Source organism: Lampris incognitus, chromosome 3 (assembly GCF_029633865.1).
Source record: "Lampris incognitus isolate fLamInc1 chromosome 3, fLamInc1.hap2, whole genome shotgun sequence".
Lineage (NCBI taxonomy): Eukaryota > Metazoa > Chordata > Actinopteri > Lampriformes > Lampridae > Lampris > Lampris incognitus.
Window position 1 is genome coordinate 80,550,168 of NC_079213.1, and position 16,806 is coordinate 80,566,973.

Consider the following 16,806-nt stretch of genomic DNA (forward strand, 5'->3'; position numbering starts at 1 on the left):
CCTTTTTTGTCATCTGCTTATGACTCCTTGCATCGTATTTCGGCAAACAAGGTTATCGCAGCAACTCTCATGCTTTGCAGTCACAAAAACACCCTGTAAAACTCCAGGGATTTCTCAAAATTATTTACTAAACACACAAATTTAGAATGGGTTGACCCTTAGATAAAGATGCAGGCTCAAGGGTTAGGCCTTATAGCCTTCTGTAATCTGTTATGTAAACATTACCAAGAAGCGATACCTCAAACATGATTGGCTATGATAACATATCATCACTTACAGATAGGAATTAGCATTAGGGCCGTTGTTTACCATATGACCATAAATCCTCCCTATTATGATGGTTTCTTCATCTGCTGCACAATACCCTCCGAGTGGTTTTGCTCTAGTTACTGAAAGAAAAGCAAAGTTATGCATGCCCAGGCCTTGTGACAGGGGCTGGTGTAGGAGCATTGTGCTGCACACAGCGGGCATGTGGGCAGGAACTGTCAGTGAGGAGTGTGTGTGTGTGCAGCCAGACAGGACGGGACTGCCTGCGGGACCATGTGCTCAGGCTCCCGGTGCTTTCTGCGCAACACGAGATCCGGCAGAAGCACAGCGAGTGCCGGGCACAGTAGGAGTCCTGGCTGTGCGGGGGGCTCTGGGTTCTGTTGGAGGCTTGGAGGTGTCAGTGAGCTGCAGCATAGAATAGAGAGAGCTTTAAAAACCACTGACAGGTTTACTGGGGATTAGTTCCTGCAGACTCGGCATTCTCAGATTTGAAGTGGAGAGAAAGCTTCTTATCATTAAAGAGCTTATTACACCCCACTGTACAGAGGAGCAAAACAATAAGGCATCACGAACAGAGAGACACAAAGGAACAGAACACCGATTATATGTAATTATTCTCAGCCACAGCTGTAGTATATGCCGCAGTACAGTGAAACGCTGTATCATCAAATGCTGTACAGACTTTGGTAAACACAGCGCAGAATTTGTAAACCAGGAAGAGTATACTAAAAAAAGGAAACAAATGAACAATAGGATTATTTTGCTGTGATTAGTGAAAGAGAAAAAAAAAGGCTTCAGCATGACAGAGCACTCTGTGGTGTCCACTTAATGCCCCTGTGAATCTTGGATGATAACATGCCAAATTAACAAGAGTCTTGGGTTGAAAGAGACCTAGATGTTCTTAAGGCAGTTTGGCCTTAAGAATATGGAGTTTCCTCTCAGTCATAGACTGGTGTTGTTTGATTGTCTCAGTGCCTTTATTGTCTATTGTTCTTATTTTGGTGTCATCGTTGCTGCTGCTGTTTCTTGCAAATGCATCTTATGCTATTTCATGACCTTCTTGTTTTTTGTCTGCACCTCTGTATATTTATTCCTGCAGAGAGGACTGTTTCCCATGAGCTTTTTACACCTCTGCTCATTGGCTCTGTGTCAGCAGCAGCTATCCTCTGTCTCATCCTTACTGTGCTATTCTACAAGTACATGCAGGTAAAACAGTTCATCTCCAAACCTGCCATGGCATACCCTTTTCACTAATGCATGGCATTAAATCAAACACCACTGCTATGTTTAGAAGCTGTTGAGCAGCTATGCAACATTACCCCCTTGTTTAAAATTTAACCATAATTAATGCCCATCATTCTCTTTCTCTTTTTGCCAGAAACCAAAATACCAGATTCAATGGAAAGTCATTGAGGGCATTCATGGAAACAATTATGTTTACATTGACCCTACACAGCTGCCATATGATCACCAATGGGAATTTCCTCGAGACAAACTACGGTTCGGTAAGCATGCTGGTGCTGGTACTTATTATTTATCAAAAATCTTTCATTTTCAAGCTCATACACCATCTCATGCAATTGCACAGCATGTTTTGTTTCGAACTGAAAAGCAATCTTTGTTTGCCCTAATTTAGGTGTATGATAAAGCTCTTTGCGTAGAATGATGATGAGATGAAAGGGTTCTGTTGAACAGGGCTGTCATGATGTCATCATCTCTGCCACCCTCAGGACCTTTCATAGTGATTGACAGACACTATGCTTGTTTACTGTGCATCTGGTCACAGTGTTAGGGTTTTTACCATGTCTGTGGTCATAACCGACGACTAACCAGTTTCACTGCTCATCAATGCAATGTTTGCTTATTGCAAATATAATGATGTTGACATTTTATGGGTGTAGTTTTTAACCAGCCAATTTAAACAGGATCCTGCATGTCCTGGTGCCTACACTGCCCGGGGGGCTCTGCGTGGTCAAAGGAACCCTGGAATGGGGCCAGCAGATGGGAGGGAAACAGGCGGGGAACTAACTGTCTCGTGTTGATCTTGTGTACACAGGGAAGACACTGGGATCTGGTGCTTTTGGGAAAGTGGTGGAAGCTACAGCTTATGGACTCTCCAAAGCAGATTCAGTCATGACTGTCGCTGTGAAAATGCTCAAACGTAAGACGAAAACAAATTGTGTAAAGGACATGCACATTGAAAGAGGACAAAAACAACACAGCTTTTTGACTATATCTATTTGACTAGGTGATGAATGTGTACGGTAGCTGTGTGCTAAGGGCTTGAAAACATGAAATATAGCCGCACGTGGCAATGGGCGGGGTCCAAGCACTTACATGAACGACGCCATATATGAATCTCAGGACGACTGAAAGAAGAAGAATATGATTTCTGTTAGTGTACTGATTCCTTGGCACCATCTGTTTATGTATTTACTTTAAGTTTGCCATGCTGTTTGTGTGTTAATAATTAAATGAATAAAGAAGAAGAAGGAGGAGGAGGAAAATCCAAAATAGTGGAAAATCTGAAATTTAAAAGCAGTCTTAATATGACCTTCAGAATAATTTGAAAATGAGCCAAATGCATAAATTGCCACAACACTCATAAATTTGATTTGGACACCTTTGGACTTGAAACGGCGACCTTTGTATAGAGAAGTTTTTTTGTTTCTTTTTTTTTGGGGGGGGGGGGGTTTCCCCATTTTTCTCCCCAATTGTACTTGGCCAGTTACCCCACTCTTACCCACATCGGGCTTCCCACCTACAGACACGGCCAATTGTATCTGCAGGGACGCTCAACCAAGACGGCGGGAACATGGGTATTCGAACCGGCAATCCCCGTGTTGGCAGGCAACAGAATAGACCGCTACGCTAACCCAGATGCCCTTGTATAGAGAAGTTGACATCCTTACAACTTGAGGCAATGACATCACATCCATCCATCCATTATCCAAACCGCTTTATCCAGCTCTCAGGGTCGCGGAGATGCTGGAGCCTACACCAGCAGTCATTGGGTGGCAGGCAGGGAGACACCTTGGACAGGCCGCCAGGCCATAACAGGGCCGAACCCCCCCACCCGACCCCACAACACACACACACAAATTCACAATTAGGGACAATATTACGTTAGCTAAGGATAGCTAAAAATGGTTTATATAATGCTAATTTTGGCCATGCTGGCTACCGAGCTAAAGTTGTTTAAAGTATTTACACATTCTGACTAACTTCAATCATAAATATATATATATATATATATATATATATATATATATATATATATATATATATATATATCATAACACTTTACAACAACTTTTTTACTTCTTTTTCTTTTTTGAATTTTAAATCAATTTCAATTTGACATTTGAAATTGAAATTTCAAATGTTTAAAGAGGTTAGAATATTTATCCAAAAAGTACATAAATCTTCTGATGATTTATTTATTGTGGTTTATTTACGTATGACTTATTATTTATTCTGGCTCGTTTGACATCACAGTTGGGGCATTTTTGTTTGTTTAAACCTAAAAAATTCACAATTAAAATGTTGGTGATAAAATTCAGAAAAAAAAATCACAAACTTCTACTGATATCAGGTGTATTGTCAAAGATTTTGGTGAAGTTGGTGAAGTTTGATCAAACATTTAGCTAAGAAAATTGTGTGCATACAGCATCTGCACAGTCTGTCAATTTTGGTAGCATTTGAATGAAGTCTTGCGAAAATATAGATGTTAATTGATTTGATCATAGGTTGCAGTGAGGCGGACTTCTGTCACACATCATTGGATGCGCTGAACATTTTTCAGCTCTGCCGGTTGTACAGTTGATTTTTTTTTTTAAGTTTGGAATGTGAAATGAGTCGAAATTTAGATTTGTTGTAATAAGCCACGCCCACTAATCAATCATTACTAATTTTTATACATTGACTGAGTCATGACCCAAAATCGTGCTAACCGAATTTCGTACGAATCCAGCCGATTAAGAGATGTAAACTTGTCACATTTGTGGCGCCCCCAAGAGGTTGAGCACAACGCGCTTTAATGCGTAAACTAAGTGAAAATTCCTGAACACGTGTCTCAAATTTCAGGTAGATAGCTAAACGCATTCATGAGTTGTTGCATTGTTTTTTTTAAATTACTTTTTGATAAAAATTGATTGGCTTGCATAATCGAAACCATACGGATCATACAAATCCCAAAAGTAACTTTTTCCGACTTGGTCCAGAGATGGTCTGTACCACATTTTGGCGACGATTGCTCAAAATATTTAGGAGTGGCGGAAAAAAAAACAGATTCGGACAAAATTCAAAATGTCACAAAATCTTTTTATGCACAAATGGGCGTGGCTTATATATCTAGATCGTCCGAACCCACAGAATACGCCCATTTCACGCCGCGGCCATCTTGGATTTAAAAAAAACAAGTGGTGGGAATTTAGCCACGCCCCCTTCTTACTCAATCGGAAATCAATGCAGCCGGGGCCAGCAGCAGCAAACATGGTTTGGACTACCAACCTCGAGCACCTACCGTCATTTACCACAATATGAAAACTAAGCTGGATCTTTTCTTTTTCGAGTACTTTCTGCCTCTCCTGTGCCAGTGAGGAGAGACACACACACAGGGCTGTATTCAAAGAAGCTGTTTAACCACAATAAAATAAAAAATAAGATACATTTCATTTTTATACTGTCAATATTTATACATTAGATTGTCCCATCTTCAATATTTTCATTCTTTGTCCTTTAACTTTAACAAAACTGTTGGTTCATTTTAAACTAAAATATGTTCGGTCAACTGTCACTCTGTTGTAGCAATAAACTGGAACTCGCTACCAACTCAAATCATCAATTGTTTACTAAACTAAGATAGTGATTGCTCATCTCAAGGTGTGGGCTAAAAAATGGGACTGTACTGAAATGAAGTTAAATATGTTTCAATCTAGGTCCGCGGTGGCGTAGCGGTCTAAGCATCGGCTTGGTGTCGATGCAATTGCCCACTGGGGACTGGGGTTCGCGCCCCGGTCTCGTCAGATCCGACTATGGCCGGACTCGATGAAGCAGCAATCATTGGCAACGCTGTCTTCGGGAGGGGGGCGGAGTCGGCTTGTGTTCGTCATGTGAATGCGTCTCTGTGTGTGTCGGAAAAACAGTGGTTCGGCTTGGATTCGCCTTGTCACGAAAGTGGGGAGGCGCTTTCCTTCGAGACTGCCGGCCGGAGAGATGCAGTTGGCGAACGCATGCAATACGAGGGTGGGTGTTTGAATTAAAATAGGGATCAATTGGCCACTAAATTGGGAGAAAAAAGGGAAAAATCAGAAATAAATTTAAAAAAAAAATGCTTCAATCTATCTAAGGTTTGTGTGCACTATTTTCTTGTCAGCTGAATTTAACAAAGGTTTATAACAGTGGTCCCTAAAAATTTGTTAGAAGAACACACACAGTCCACAGTTGGACATCGAGCAGGTCTTTGATAAGGAAGCCCTTATCGGCCATGACCTCATCACCTGACTCTAAGAGGTCCAGAACACCTGACCTCTTAGTTACCTCCTTATCAGAAATACATCCTGTGTATAGGTTACTTACCAGGCTAACTGACCCTGAGGGAGTGATCCCAATTAGGGATTTCAGTGTAGTGTTACTTTTATAATGGGAGTATGTCATGGTGTTCAAAACCTTCGAACTAGCTGTCTCGTTGCGGATCTCTGTGCAGTCTAGTATCACTCTTGTGTTTGGGTAGAATTCCCTGAATACTGGTGGCATTAGCTCGTCTACTGCTGCTCTACTAGGCCATATTGGGAGGGTCCCTAACATAAAGAGCAAATAGTTGGCCCGTGTTGTACAGTTCCTGCTGACTGTGGCCGGCGACACATTGAATCGTACAGATAAATCCAGAGCAAAAAAGCCCCGCCTCACACGCCACAAGAACAGGAAAAACTGATCAATCAGCGATAAATGCTCTGCATGGAAGCCAGACACAGAAATGTGTTCTAGGTTATGGCTGTTCCTTTGCATTTGAGTCCATCGCACCATGGACTCTGCAGTAGGCTGTAAAGCTAGGAAGAGTGCTTTGAGGGTGTGGTAATCCTTAAAACCAGTGTAAAACCTGATCAGATTGGGCGCAGACTGGAAGCGTTCTAGACCAAAACGCTCACTTTTCAGCTTTTTATTTTCGTCCTCCAGGAAAGCGATGCATTTCTTTACTGCATCAAGCCGGTCTTCCACAGAAAGGGGCTTCACATCGTAGTCATGATCAGGTAGAGTCACCCAAACCTCACTGGACGCATGAGGATATGTCATACATGTGGGAAGCAATATAAATCCACACATTTTCCTGTTATCAAGATGATGTGTCAGAACAGAGCTATCCACTATTGAATATATATATATATATATATATATATATATTATACAATGCAGCAATGTACATGTTTGAAAAATTGTATTGTACTGACAGTAACAACTCACCTATCTCCCTCATGTTCCTCTTCATCTTCTTCCGCTATTAAGTCACCAATGCGAATACAAACAGGAGCAAACATTTTTCAACGTCAAACTTCTGTCTCCCTTCTAATGTTTTAGTCACAGTGAAACTGGTCACCCCAATATTATTTAACTGGCTGTACATGGTGCAACCTCTGCAGCTCAATGCATACAGTAGGCCTACATGTACATAATGTCTGTTGCAATACTAGCAGGAGGAGTAAACATTTAGCCATATGGCATCTTAATGTGGAATTTAGTTGTAAACATGAGTGCACAACTGTAAACGTTACTCACTCATCTGCTGACTCGGGTGTCACCTCCCCAGCAGGTTGACCACCACAAACAGGAACCCTAAAAATACAAGCTATTAATGGCAGGTATTATGTTTCATTTAATCAACATCCTAAAATCATTTTCATGACAACATCCAGCTAACGTTATTATAGCTCTGCATGACCTACCGTGATGTCTGTCTGCTAGTAAAGTTAGTAAACTTAGCTACCTCCTGGGCGTAGGTTGCTTTGACCATGGGAAAATGGTCGGTAGAGTTCCGGGTTTCAGTTTTGTCAGCCCATGAAACATCTTGCGAAAACAGTCCTCGGTGAAGTGCTTTGAGCACACCCTGGTGTTGCCTGTGATCTATAATGACATGATATCTGACGTTACTGTCAGCAACATGTTAACTGTTATGGTTGTAGTTAGACCAGAAAGCTAGCTAACAACGTTGCTAGGTGAAGGTATTGGTAGTTACCTGAAAATGTGGCCCTGTATCCCTCTTAATTTTCACCACCCATGCCTTATGGGTGTGCAGGCGTTTGGGGAAGCGGTGAAACGTCAAGGATTTATCTCTTTCCCTTCTTTGATAGGAGTTGCAGGATGGTACACACAGCAGTACGACATGTTGCTTCCAGCAGTGTTTTCAATGACGTAAGAAGGGAGCGTGGCTAAGTTCCCACCGCTTGGTTTTTTTAAAATCCAAGATGGCCGCGGTGTGAAATGGGCGTATAGGCCAAAACGTAAAGTTCGTGGTTATAGCGTCACCATATGGCCTTTCGGTATAATTATTTTTGTCTGAGTAGTGAGATTTTCAACCGATCTGCCAATTTGGGAACTGTAGCTATTATGGATTCTGAGACCCAGATACAGAAGAAGAACAGGAAGAAGAAGAAGAAGCATCCTAACAAATGCAATAGGGTTCCAGCACTTTCATGCTTAGACCACTAATAATTTGCCTACTGGAGTGTAGAGTGATTTAGTGTTAGGCAAATAAACTTTTATGGAAGTGTAAAATACAGATTGCACTCCTTATTTTTATGTGCAACTTTTCATTTGTAATTATCCTCACTGTCTCTCCTTTCTTTAATCTAGTGAATACCAAAATATTACATGTAATTACAGTCAAATTGCTTAATTACTGCTAATCCTTTTCCACATGGGGATTTTGCTCTGAATACTTTTCCACAGCGAGCGCCCATGCCACAGAGAAAGAGGCACTGATGTCAGAGCTGAAAGTTCTCAGTTATTTGGGAAATCACATGAACATTGTCAACCTCCTGGGAGCCTGCACTATTGGAGGTGAGGGGAGCTGGGGCGTAGAGTTATTTGTAGTCATTACCATTAAGACGTGAGGGTTGCAGTTGGAACAGGACATTTTGCAGCAGGCTTAACAGTCTTAAGGAGAAGCATAAACAAAATTCGAATGTGCTGTTATTTCTGCATTGCCAATGTGTTTCAGCCATCTTTATTTAGCATGTTTTCATTGTTTTATTTTTGATATATTGCAGAATGTGCTTTGATATAATTTGTTCAAGTTGCGTGTTTTGGTTTTACTTGTGTTTGCAAAGATGATTCCTTTGACACTTTTGTGCGTGTGTGTGTGTGTGTGTGTGTGTGTGTGTGTGTGTGTGTGTGTGTGTGTGTGTGTGTGTGTGTGTGTGTGTGTGTGTGTGTGTGTGTGTGTGTGTGTGTCCAGGCCCCACACTTGTGATTACAGAGTATTGCTGCTTTGGAGACCTCCTTAACTTTCTGCGCAGGAAGAGAGAATCCTTCATCTACTCCAAGATGGAAGACAACTGCTATTACAGGAATGTCATGCAGCAGAGAGACATAGATTGGTTAGTTTCTCTCTCTTTCTTGCTTATAGAGGAGGGTTGGTAGCTCAATGTATTCTGCTGTCGTTTGTATAACACCAGAATTGAGGGCTTCCAAATATACTTAAGTTTTTCTTCTTTCTTTTTTTTTTAACACCAAAACCAGTATTAAATGCTGTACACACTCGTGCAAGCCTTCACTTTCTTAATATAACCAGAAAAACAAAAGTGTCTCTGGTGAAAGTTTCTACTAGCACTTGAAGATACAGAAAGACGTGTGGAATAGAAAAGAGAGTACTAGTGTTTACTATCCAGAACGTACGTAGGAGTAGGTTGGTTGAGAGGCAGCATGCCTCTCTGTGGAAGCACTCGGCTGAGACCAGACTGCTCCTTTCCTATTGACAGTGACAGCAGGAACGGCTACATGGCCATGAGGCCTTCTGTTGCTGGAGCTCCGCAGCCAAGCTCATCTGAGAAGAGACGCTCACTACGCAAAGGCAAGCAAGTCATTCATCAAATTTGGCAGACTCAGAATACATGCTGTTTTTTTAACAAATAATTAAATTCCTAATTAATATGAATAAAAACACTTCCATAATATATTTTTTGCCACTTTTGTCTGTTAGGTGCTTCGTACAGTGATGCAGATGTTGCGAGTGAAATGCTTCACGAAGATGGATTATCTCTAGACACTGAGGACCTCCTGAGCTTTTCCTATCAAGTGGCCAAAGGCATGGACTTCCTCGCCTCAAAGAATGTTAGCATCTTTTTTCCACCATTTGAATAACATCGAAATAACATCGCCTGCACAAAGCTGAATGACTTAAATCCTCCTTTAATGTGTACAGCAAGAGAGAGAAACTGAAAGAAGATGACTTGGCGGAAAAGGAGTTGGATGTCATTATTCAATTCCATTGTCTTTCCTTTTTCTTCAACACAAAGCATGGATCCTATTTCCCTGGCTAGTTAACAGATCGACAACCTGTGTTTGAGCATGTTGTTAAAAATTGATTACATGTGGTGGTGAGGAGATACTTCGCCTAGCTAGCCTATGTATCAGTGTCAATGTTTGTGTGGTTGGTAGAGATTTGAGTAAGGAAATACAGTTCCATATTGCACTAGTTAATGATTTCAGTAATTTATTTTTGCACGCTTGAAATATGTTTTGTAAAGCAAAATTCACTTTGCATCATCACATATCATATTGAGAAATGTGTCTTGTTTTTCAGTGCATCCACAGAGATCTGGCTGCCAGAAATATCCTACTAACACAAGGAAGAGTGGCAAAGATCTGTGATTTTGGCCTGGCCCGGGACATTACCACTGACTCCAACTATGTAGTTAAGGGCAATGTAAGTCTGTATTAAAAACTTGCTACTAAAGGGGCATCTGGTTGGTGTGGTGGTCTATGCTGTTGCCTACCAACATGGGGCTCTCCAGTTTGAATCCCCGCGTTACCTCCGGCTTGGTCGGGTGTCCCTAGAGACACAATTGGCTATGTCTGCGGGTGGGAAGCCAGATGTGGGTATGTGTCCTGGTCGCTGCACTAGCACCTCCTCTGGTCAGTCGGGGCGCCTGTTCAGGGGGGAGGGGGAACTGGGGGAATAGCGTGATCCTCCCATGTGCTACGTCCCCCTGGCAAAACTCCTCACTGTCAGGTGAAAAGAAGCGGCTGGCGACTCCACATGTATTGGAGGAGGCATGTGGTAGTCTGCAGCCCTCCCCGGATTGGCACGGGGGTGGAGCAGCGACAGGGACAGCTGGGAAGAGTGGGGTAATTGGCCGAATACAATTTGGGAGAAAAAAAAACGAACTTGGTGCTAGAACATGTGAAATAGATGTAGAGTATACACACAGTGGCAGCCATTACAGACCCCCCCCCCCCATGGATCAGTCCTACTTCTCTTTGGGCTTTAACCAAAAATGGAAAGGTTTATTCAAACTATGATTTTTATTTCCCAAAGAAAAGGCCATCAAGTAGTTCTGCACATTTTTTTTCAAAACTCAAATGAAAACAAAATTAGATTTTAAACAACACTTCTCGAGGGATGAAGAAAAAGTTCATCAGTAAAATAACTTTGTGAATCCAATAAAATTTAAGAGATCCACAATAGCTAAAATCTTGCTATAACTTTCATTTTGTTTGATTGTTGAAAATTCAGTCATTTAGAAAAGTTAAGATTAATAAACTACAGCATGTTATGTTACAATGTTATGTCTGTGCTCCAGAGCAGGTGCTCCACTTCTAGGCCTACAAAAACTAATGTATGGGGGGGGGGACAAGGTACAAGCACACAATGTACACATTTAAAATGTGTGTGGCAGCTGAATTATTGAATGTGATCAGTCATTTGTGAAAGGGGTGTGTTTATACATTCTTTCATCGCTCGTCAGAAATGAGCTTTGCAGGTGGATGTTTAAACTGTTTAGATCCTCCGGGAAATTATTGCCAGAGCTGTTTGACATTTGGCCTACTCTATATTTTAACTATCAGTCAGCTGCTGGGCTAACACAGAGAAGGCAAAAGCATCTTTTAAATATTTATCACAGAAAAAAGTTTGGGTAACACTTTCTATGAAGCTTGCATCTATAATGCCCTATAAGCATCTATAACGCCCATAAGTGTAGCTATAAGTCACTGTAAGATTCATTATAACCATGAATACACCCTCACAACACCCCATAACCACCTTTATGATACATTATGTCAATTTAAAATGGATTTATGCATTATAAATACTATGTCATCATTAGCCTGTTTATCTGTCAAATGTCATAATGCATCACAGCCAACTTGTTTTGCTGAAGTTTTGTAGAGATACATAGTGAGACTTCAGTGTTATTTCTTAGTCTTCGGCTATAGCTGTTAGTCATTGTAATACACATTATAGGAAAGTATGGGCATTATACACTCACTGGCCACTTTATTAGGTACACCTTGCTAGTACCGGGTTGGACCCTCTTTTGCCTTCAGAACTGACTTAATCCTTCGTGGCATAGATTCAACAAGGTACTGGAAACATTCCTCAGAGAGTTTGGTCCATATTGACATGATAGCATCACGCAGTTGCTAAAGATTTGTCGGCTGCACATCCATGATGCGAATCTCCCGGTCCACCACATCCCAAAGGTGCTCTATTGGATTGAGATCTGGTGACAGTGGAGGCCATTTGAGTACAGTGAACTCATTGTCATGTTCAAGAAACCAGTCTGAGATGATTCGAGCTTTATGACATGGCGTGTTATCCTGCTGGAAGTAGCCATCAGAAGATGGGAACACTGTGGTCATAAAGGGATGGACATGGTCAGCAACAATACTCAGGTAGGTTGTGGTGTTGACACGATGCTCAATTGGTACTAAGGGGCCCAAAGTGTGCCAAGAAAATATCCCCCACACCATTACACCACCATCACCAGCCTGAACCGTTGATACAAGGCAGGATGGATCCATGCCTTCATGTTGTTGACGCCAAATTCTGACCCTACCATCCGAATGTCGCAGCAGAAATCAAGACTCATCAGACCAGGCAATGTTTTTCCAATCTTCTGTTGTCCAATTTTGGTGAGCCTGTGCGAATTGTAGCCTCAGTTTCCTGTTCTTAGCTGACAGGAGTGGCACCCGGTGTGGTCTTCTGCTGCTGTAGCCCATCTGCCTCAAGGGTCGACGTGTTGTGCGTTCAGAGATGCTCTTCTGCATACCTCGGTTGTAATGAGTGGTTATTTGAGTTACTGTTGCCTTTCTGTCAGCTCGAACCAGTCTGGCCATTCTCCTCTGACCTCTGGCATCAACAAGGCATTTTCGCCCACAGAACTGCCGCTCACTGGATATTTTCTCTTTTTCGAACCATTCTCTGTAAACCCTAGAGATGGTTGTGCGTGAAAATCCCAGTAGATCAGCAGTTTCTGAAATACTCAGACCAGCCCGTCTGGCACCAACAACCATGTCACGTTCAAAGTCACTTAAATCCCCTTTCTTCCCCATTCTGATGCTCGGTTTGAACTGCAGCAGATCGTCTTGACCATGTCTACATGCCTAAATGCATTGAGTTGCTGCCATGTGATTGGCTGATTAGAAATGTGCGTTAACGAGCAGTTGGACAGGTGTGCCTAATAAAGTGGCCGGTGAGTGTAGATGCAATAGATGCTTATAGGGCATTATAGATGCCTATAGGGTGTTATGGATGCAAGCTTCATAGAAAGTGTTACCAAATGTTGAGATGGAATGTGTGTTATTGCACTGTTTAGGCTCGACTGCCAGTGAAATGGATGTCACCAGAAAGTATCTTCGAGTGTGTCTACACGTTTGAGAGTGATGTGTGGTCCTATGGCATCTTACTCTGGGAAATCTTCTCACTAGGTATGTTTATTAATCTAGTGTGTGTGTGCAGGTGTGTGCATGTGTCTTTCTGTGTCTGTTAAGGTTCATTATGCGGAAATGTCTTTGGCTCACTGACTGTCTCCGTTTTGACCTGAAGGAAATAGCCCGTACCCTGGTATGCCTGTTGACTCCAAGTTCTACAAACTGATAAAGGATGGATACAGAATGGATGCTCCAGAATTTGCACCCAGTGAAATGTGAGTGTGTTTGTTTGTGAGAAAAACAGAGTTGATTAGATGGGAACAGAAAGAATTTGGGGATGAGGATTTTAGGTTTGTGAAATTGAAGGGATTTAGGTGGTGAAAGCATGAAGGAATTTATATTTGGTAATTTTGAACAGGAGGCTGCTTCCTTTGTGTTTCATAATGCCTTTTACACAAATCATCGAAAAGGGTGCACTCTTTGAAAGTCTGGTGGCAATAGAAACAGTAACCTTAGTCCAAATGAGATGCATTTTTTTGCATGTGTGTCGTAGGTTACAACAATGTTGAAACTATGTGCTTATCTGTTGATCCTCAGGTATCAGATCATGAGGTCCTGCTGGGATGCTGACTCCTTCAAGAGACCCCACTTTAGGAAAGTCGTGGAGCAGATTGAGCAGCAGCTGTCAGATACCACTAAGCATGTAAAGATAAATACACTTTGTTTTCATACACTCTCTGTAGAAGATTTAAACTCCCATTCCCCAAACACTATATACCTTCGTTAAAAACAGCACACCCATCATGCATATTATATTTAATGAATGGAAGGCAAAGGACACGAACAGAGAAGATGCTCTTATGTTTTTTATCATTCATCTCTGTCAGTTAAAAAGCTTTTTATCGTTTTGTCAGTCCATTCTACCAGCCTCCAGCTTACCATCATCCTACGAATTAGTGAGCCAACAAGACTTGACAGGCCATTCACCAGTATAAATAGGTTGTGAAATAAAACCATGCTGTTTATACTTTAAGTGCCCTCAAGCTATCTTACATGGGGATGATTCTTGTAAAGTAGTTGAAAGATCATCTCTGATGTCCCTTTTGACCCTTAAATTGACCATATGACAAATTAAAGGGGTGTTTTTCTGCACTGCTGTCAGCTATGGTCATGCATGTACATGATTAGAATGAGGTAGAAAGTCACACAGTCACGCAGTATTTTGACCATGACAGTGGAAGTCAAGTAAGCCAATTTTATTTGTATAGCCCATTATCACAAATTACAAATTTGCCTCAGGGAGCTTTACAGCAATACAACATCCCATCCTTAGAACCTCGCATCAGATAAGGAACAATTCCCTAAAAAAGCCCTTTAACAGGGAGAAAAATAAGGAGAGACCTCAGGGAGAGCAACAGAGGAGAGATCTCTCTCCCAAGATGGACAGACGTGCAATGGATGTTGTGTTTACACAATTTACAGAATACAACATTGAAAGAGGATAACAGAATTATAATGGAATTATAAACTATATGAAGGATATGATGAGGAGGATGCCAAGCAGTGTCCAGATGCCACTGGAACAGCCCAGGACCCGAGCCACGTGACCGCCATTACCATGGAGACCTGACAGGAGGACAGACTACACATGCACACAGGGGAGACCCACATCACACCATTCACATATGCGGGAGAAGAGACAAGAAAAAAAAAACAAAATATTAGTCACACATCAGAGAGAGAGAAGGATATAACATTGAAACAAGACAACAAATTTATATGGATTTATAAGATATATAAAAAAATGTGATGAGGATGCCAAACAGTGTCCATGTGGCGACCACCATCACCATGGAGACCTGGGAGGAGGACAGACCACACGTGCACACGGGAAACTCACATCACACCATTCACATACACAGAAGAAGAGGAAGGAGAAGACATGATTCAGAGAGAGAGAAAAGACCGTGCTTGGTAAATTCATTGAGACAGAAACCGACCCGCCATGCAGTACAGGTTGTGAAGTACTCAATATAAAGGCAACTAATTGTAGGTTAAGGCAAAAAGATGAGTTTTAAGTTTGGATTTAAAGGACTCAACAGACTCTGATTGTCTGACAGCAGTAGGCAGGTTATTCCACTAGAACAGGGCTCAGTAGGAAAAGGCCCTGCCACCAGCTGACTTCCTTTTAACTTTAGGTACACACAGGAGCCCTGTATTTTGAGAGCAGAGAGCTTGAGATGGACTGTACGGTTTGAGATCAGATAGGTCAGATGGGGCAAGCCCATTTATGATTTTATAAGTCAGCAGAAGCACCTTGAAGTCTGATCTAACATGGATAGGAAACCAGTGAAGGGAGGTAAGAATTGGTGTAATATGGTCAAATTTACTAGATTTAGTTAGGATTCTAGCAGCAGCATTCTGAGCCATCTGAAGACTTGCTGTACTAGCATGTGGCAGACCTGAGAACAGAACATTACAGTAATCAAGTCTGGATGAAACAAATGCATGTATTAGAGTCTCTGCGTCAGCCAAGGATAGGAAAGACCGAATTTTAGCTGTCATGTCAGTGAAAAAAGGCAGTCTTTGGTGATTTCTTTAATGTCCTTAACTAAGGAAAGACTGGGATCAAACGTAACACCAAGATTTGGATGGCAACAAAGTTTGTTGAAAGGTTTCATTCTGAAAACCATGTTACCTTGTATGTTGTTCATTTCAAAACACTATTAGCGTTCACCATTACTGAGTTTCCTGAATGAATAATTGCAAATGTGTGTACATGGCAAGGGTGTACATATGCTTCATGAGAGGTCAGTTGAACTCGGCATGGAAGAAGACAAGGGCAAAGAAACAGCTTTCCAAATGCTTTTCAAGCAGGACTGTTTGAATGCCTCTTTTAATGTTGTTAATGTGTTCTTTCACAGCTTTGCGCTGGTCATCTTTTCAGCTGACACCTCAGTCAATTGTTTACAATGTAGAGATACACATCACATCACAAATCTCGCTGTCTTTCTCTTTCTCCCTCTCTCTCTCTTTCTCTCTGTGCATCTTCTTGATATCTCTTTATCTATTTACTTATCTACCAAACCCCTCTTTCTTTCTAGATTTATCTGAACTTCAGTACCCGGATTCCTCTGACATCTGGAGTGAGGGAGGACCAGAGTAGTCAGAGCTCAGCATTTCAACACGTCAACTCGGTTGGCACTTACAACGCTGCGGCTCACCCTCTACTGGCCCACGATGAGGTCTTCCTGGAAGGAATGGGCCTCAGAGCCCATCGAGTGTAAGGACCCTCCTGATATGACTGGGCGCCCCATAAAGTGCCTGTAATGTTTCGCCACAAACCACTGACCCCACTGCCCCACCGCCCCAGTGCTCATTGGATGTGTTGCCACATATTCGAGACCATGATCCATTTCCATCTATGACCATGATCGCAAACAAGGACTGGTTCGGATTACGATCATGATCCTCTGATTTTATGGAGGACAATTGGACAAAGTCTCCCCTGCTACGAAAGAGACATAGTTAAGACATTGGGATGTGGAAGACATCAACCTTTACTCTTAAAGAAAAAAAAAATCCTACAACTGTTGTAAAAAAAACTCTCCAATGTTCATCACGCTACTCTAAGCAGTGATCTTCTCACTTTTTCAGTCACATTTTTTC

The 16,806-nt window shown here is 41.8% G+C and overlaps 1 protein-coding gene across 1 annotated transcript in view; it reads left to right on the forward strand.

Annotated features, from left to right (window-relative positions):
- The window catches only part of kita (KIT proto-oncogene, receptor tyrosine kinase a), a 28,615-nt gene extending 12,191 nt beyond the window's left edge, over positions 1-16,424 (forward strand). Inside the window, exons 10-21 of the mRNA XM_056276822.1 lie at positions 1,367-1,473; positions 1,646-1,772; positions 2,324-2,428; positions 8,212-8,322; positions 8,720-8,861; positions 9,243-9,334; positions 9,464-9,594; positions 10,067-10,189; positions 13,083-13,194; positions 13,313-13,412; positions 13,735-13,840; positions 16,242-16,424. Coding sequence (XP_056132797.1) covers positions 1,367-1,473; positions 1,646-1,772; positions 2,324-2,428; positions 8,212-8,322; positions 8,720-8,861; positions 9,243-9,334; positions 9,464-9,594; positions 10,067-10,189; positions 13,083-13,194; positions 13,313-13,412; positions 13,735-13,840; positions 16,242-16,424 — 1,439 coding nt within the window. The remainder of the gene's footprint in view (positions 1-1,366; positions 1,474-1,645; positions 1,773-2,323; positions 2,429-8,211; positions 8,323-8,719; positions 8,862-9,242; positions 9,335-9,463; positions 9,595-10,066; positions 10,190-13,082; positions 13,195-13,312; positions 13,413-13,734; positions 13,841-16,241) is intronic.
- The last annotated feature ends 382 nt before the right edge of the window (positions 16,425-16,806 follow it).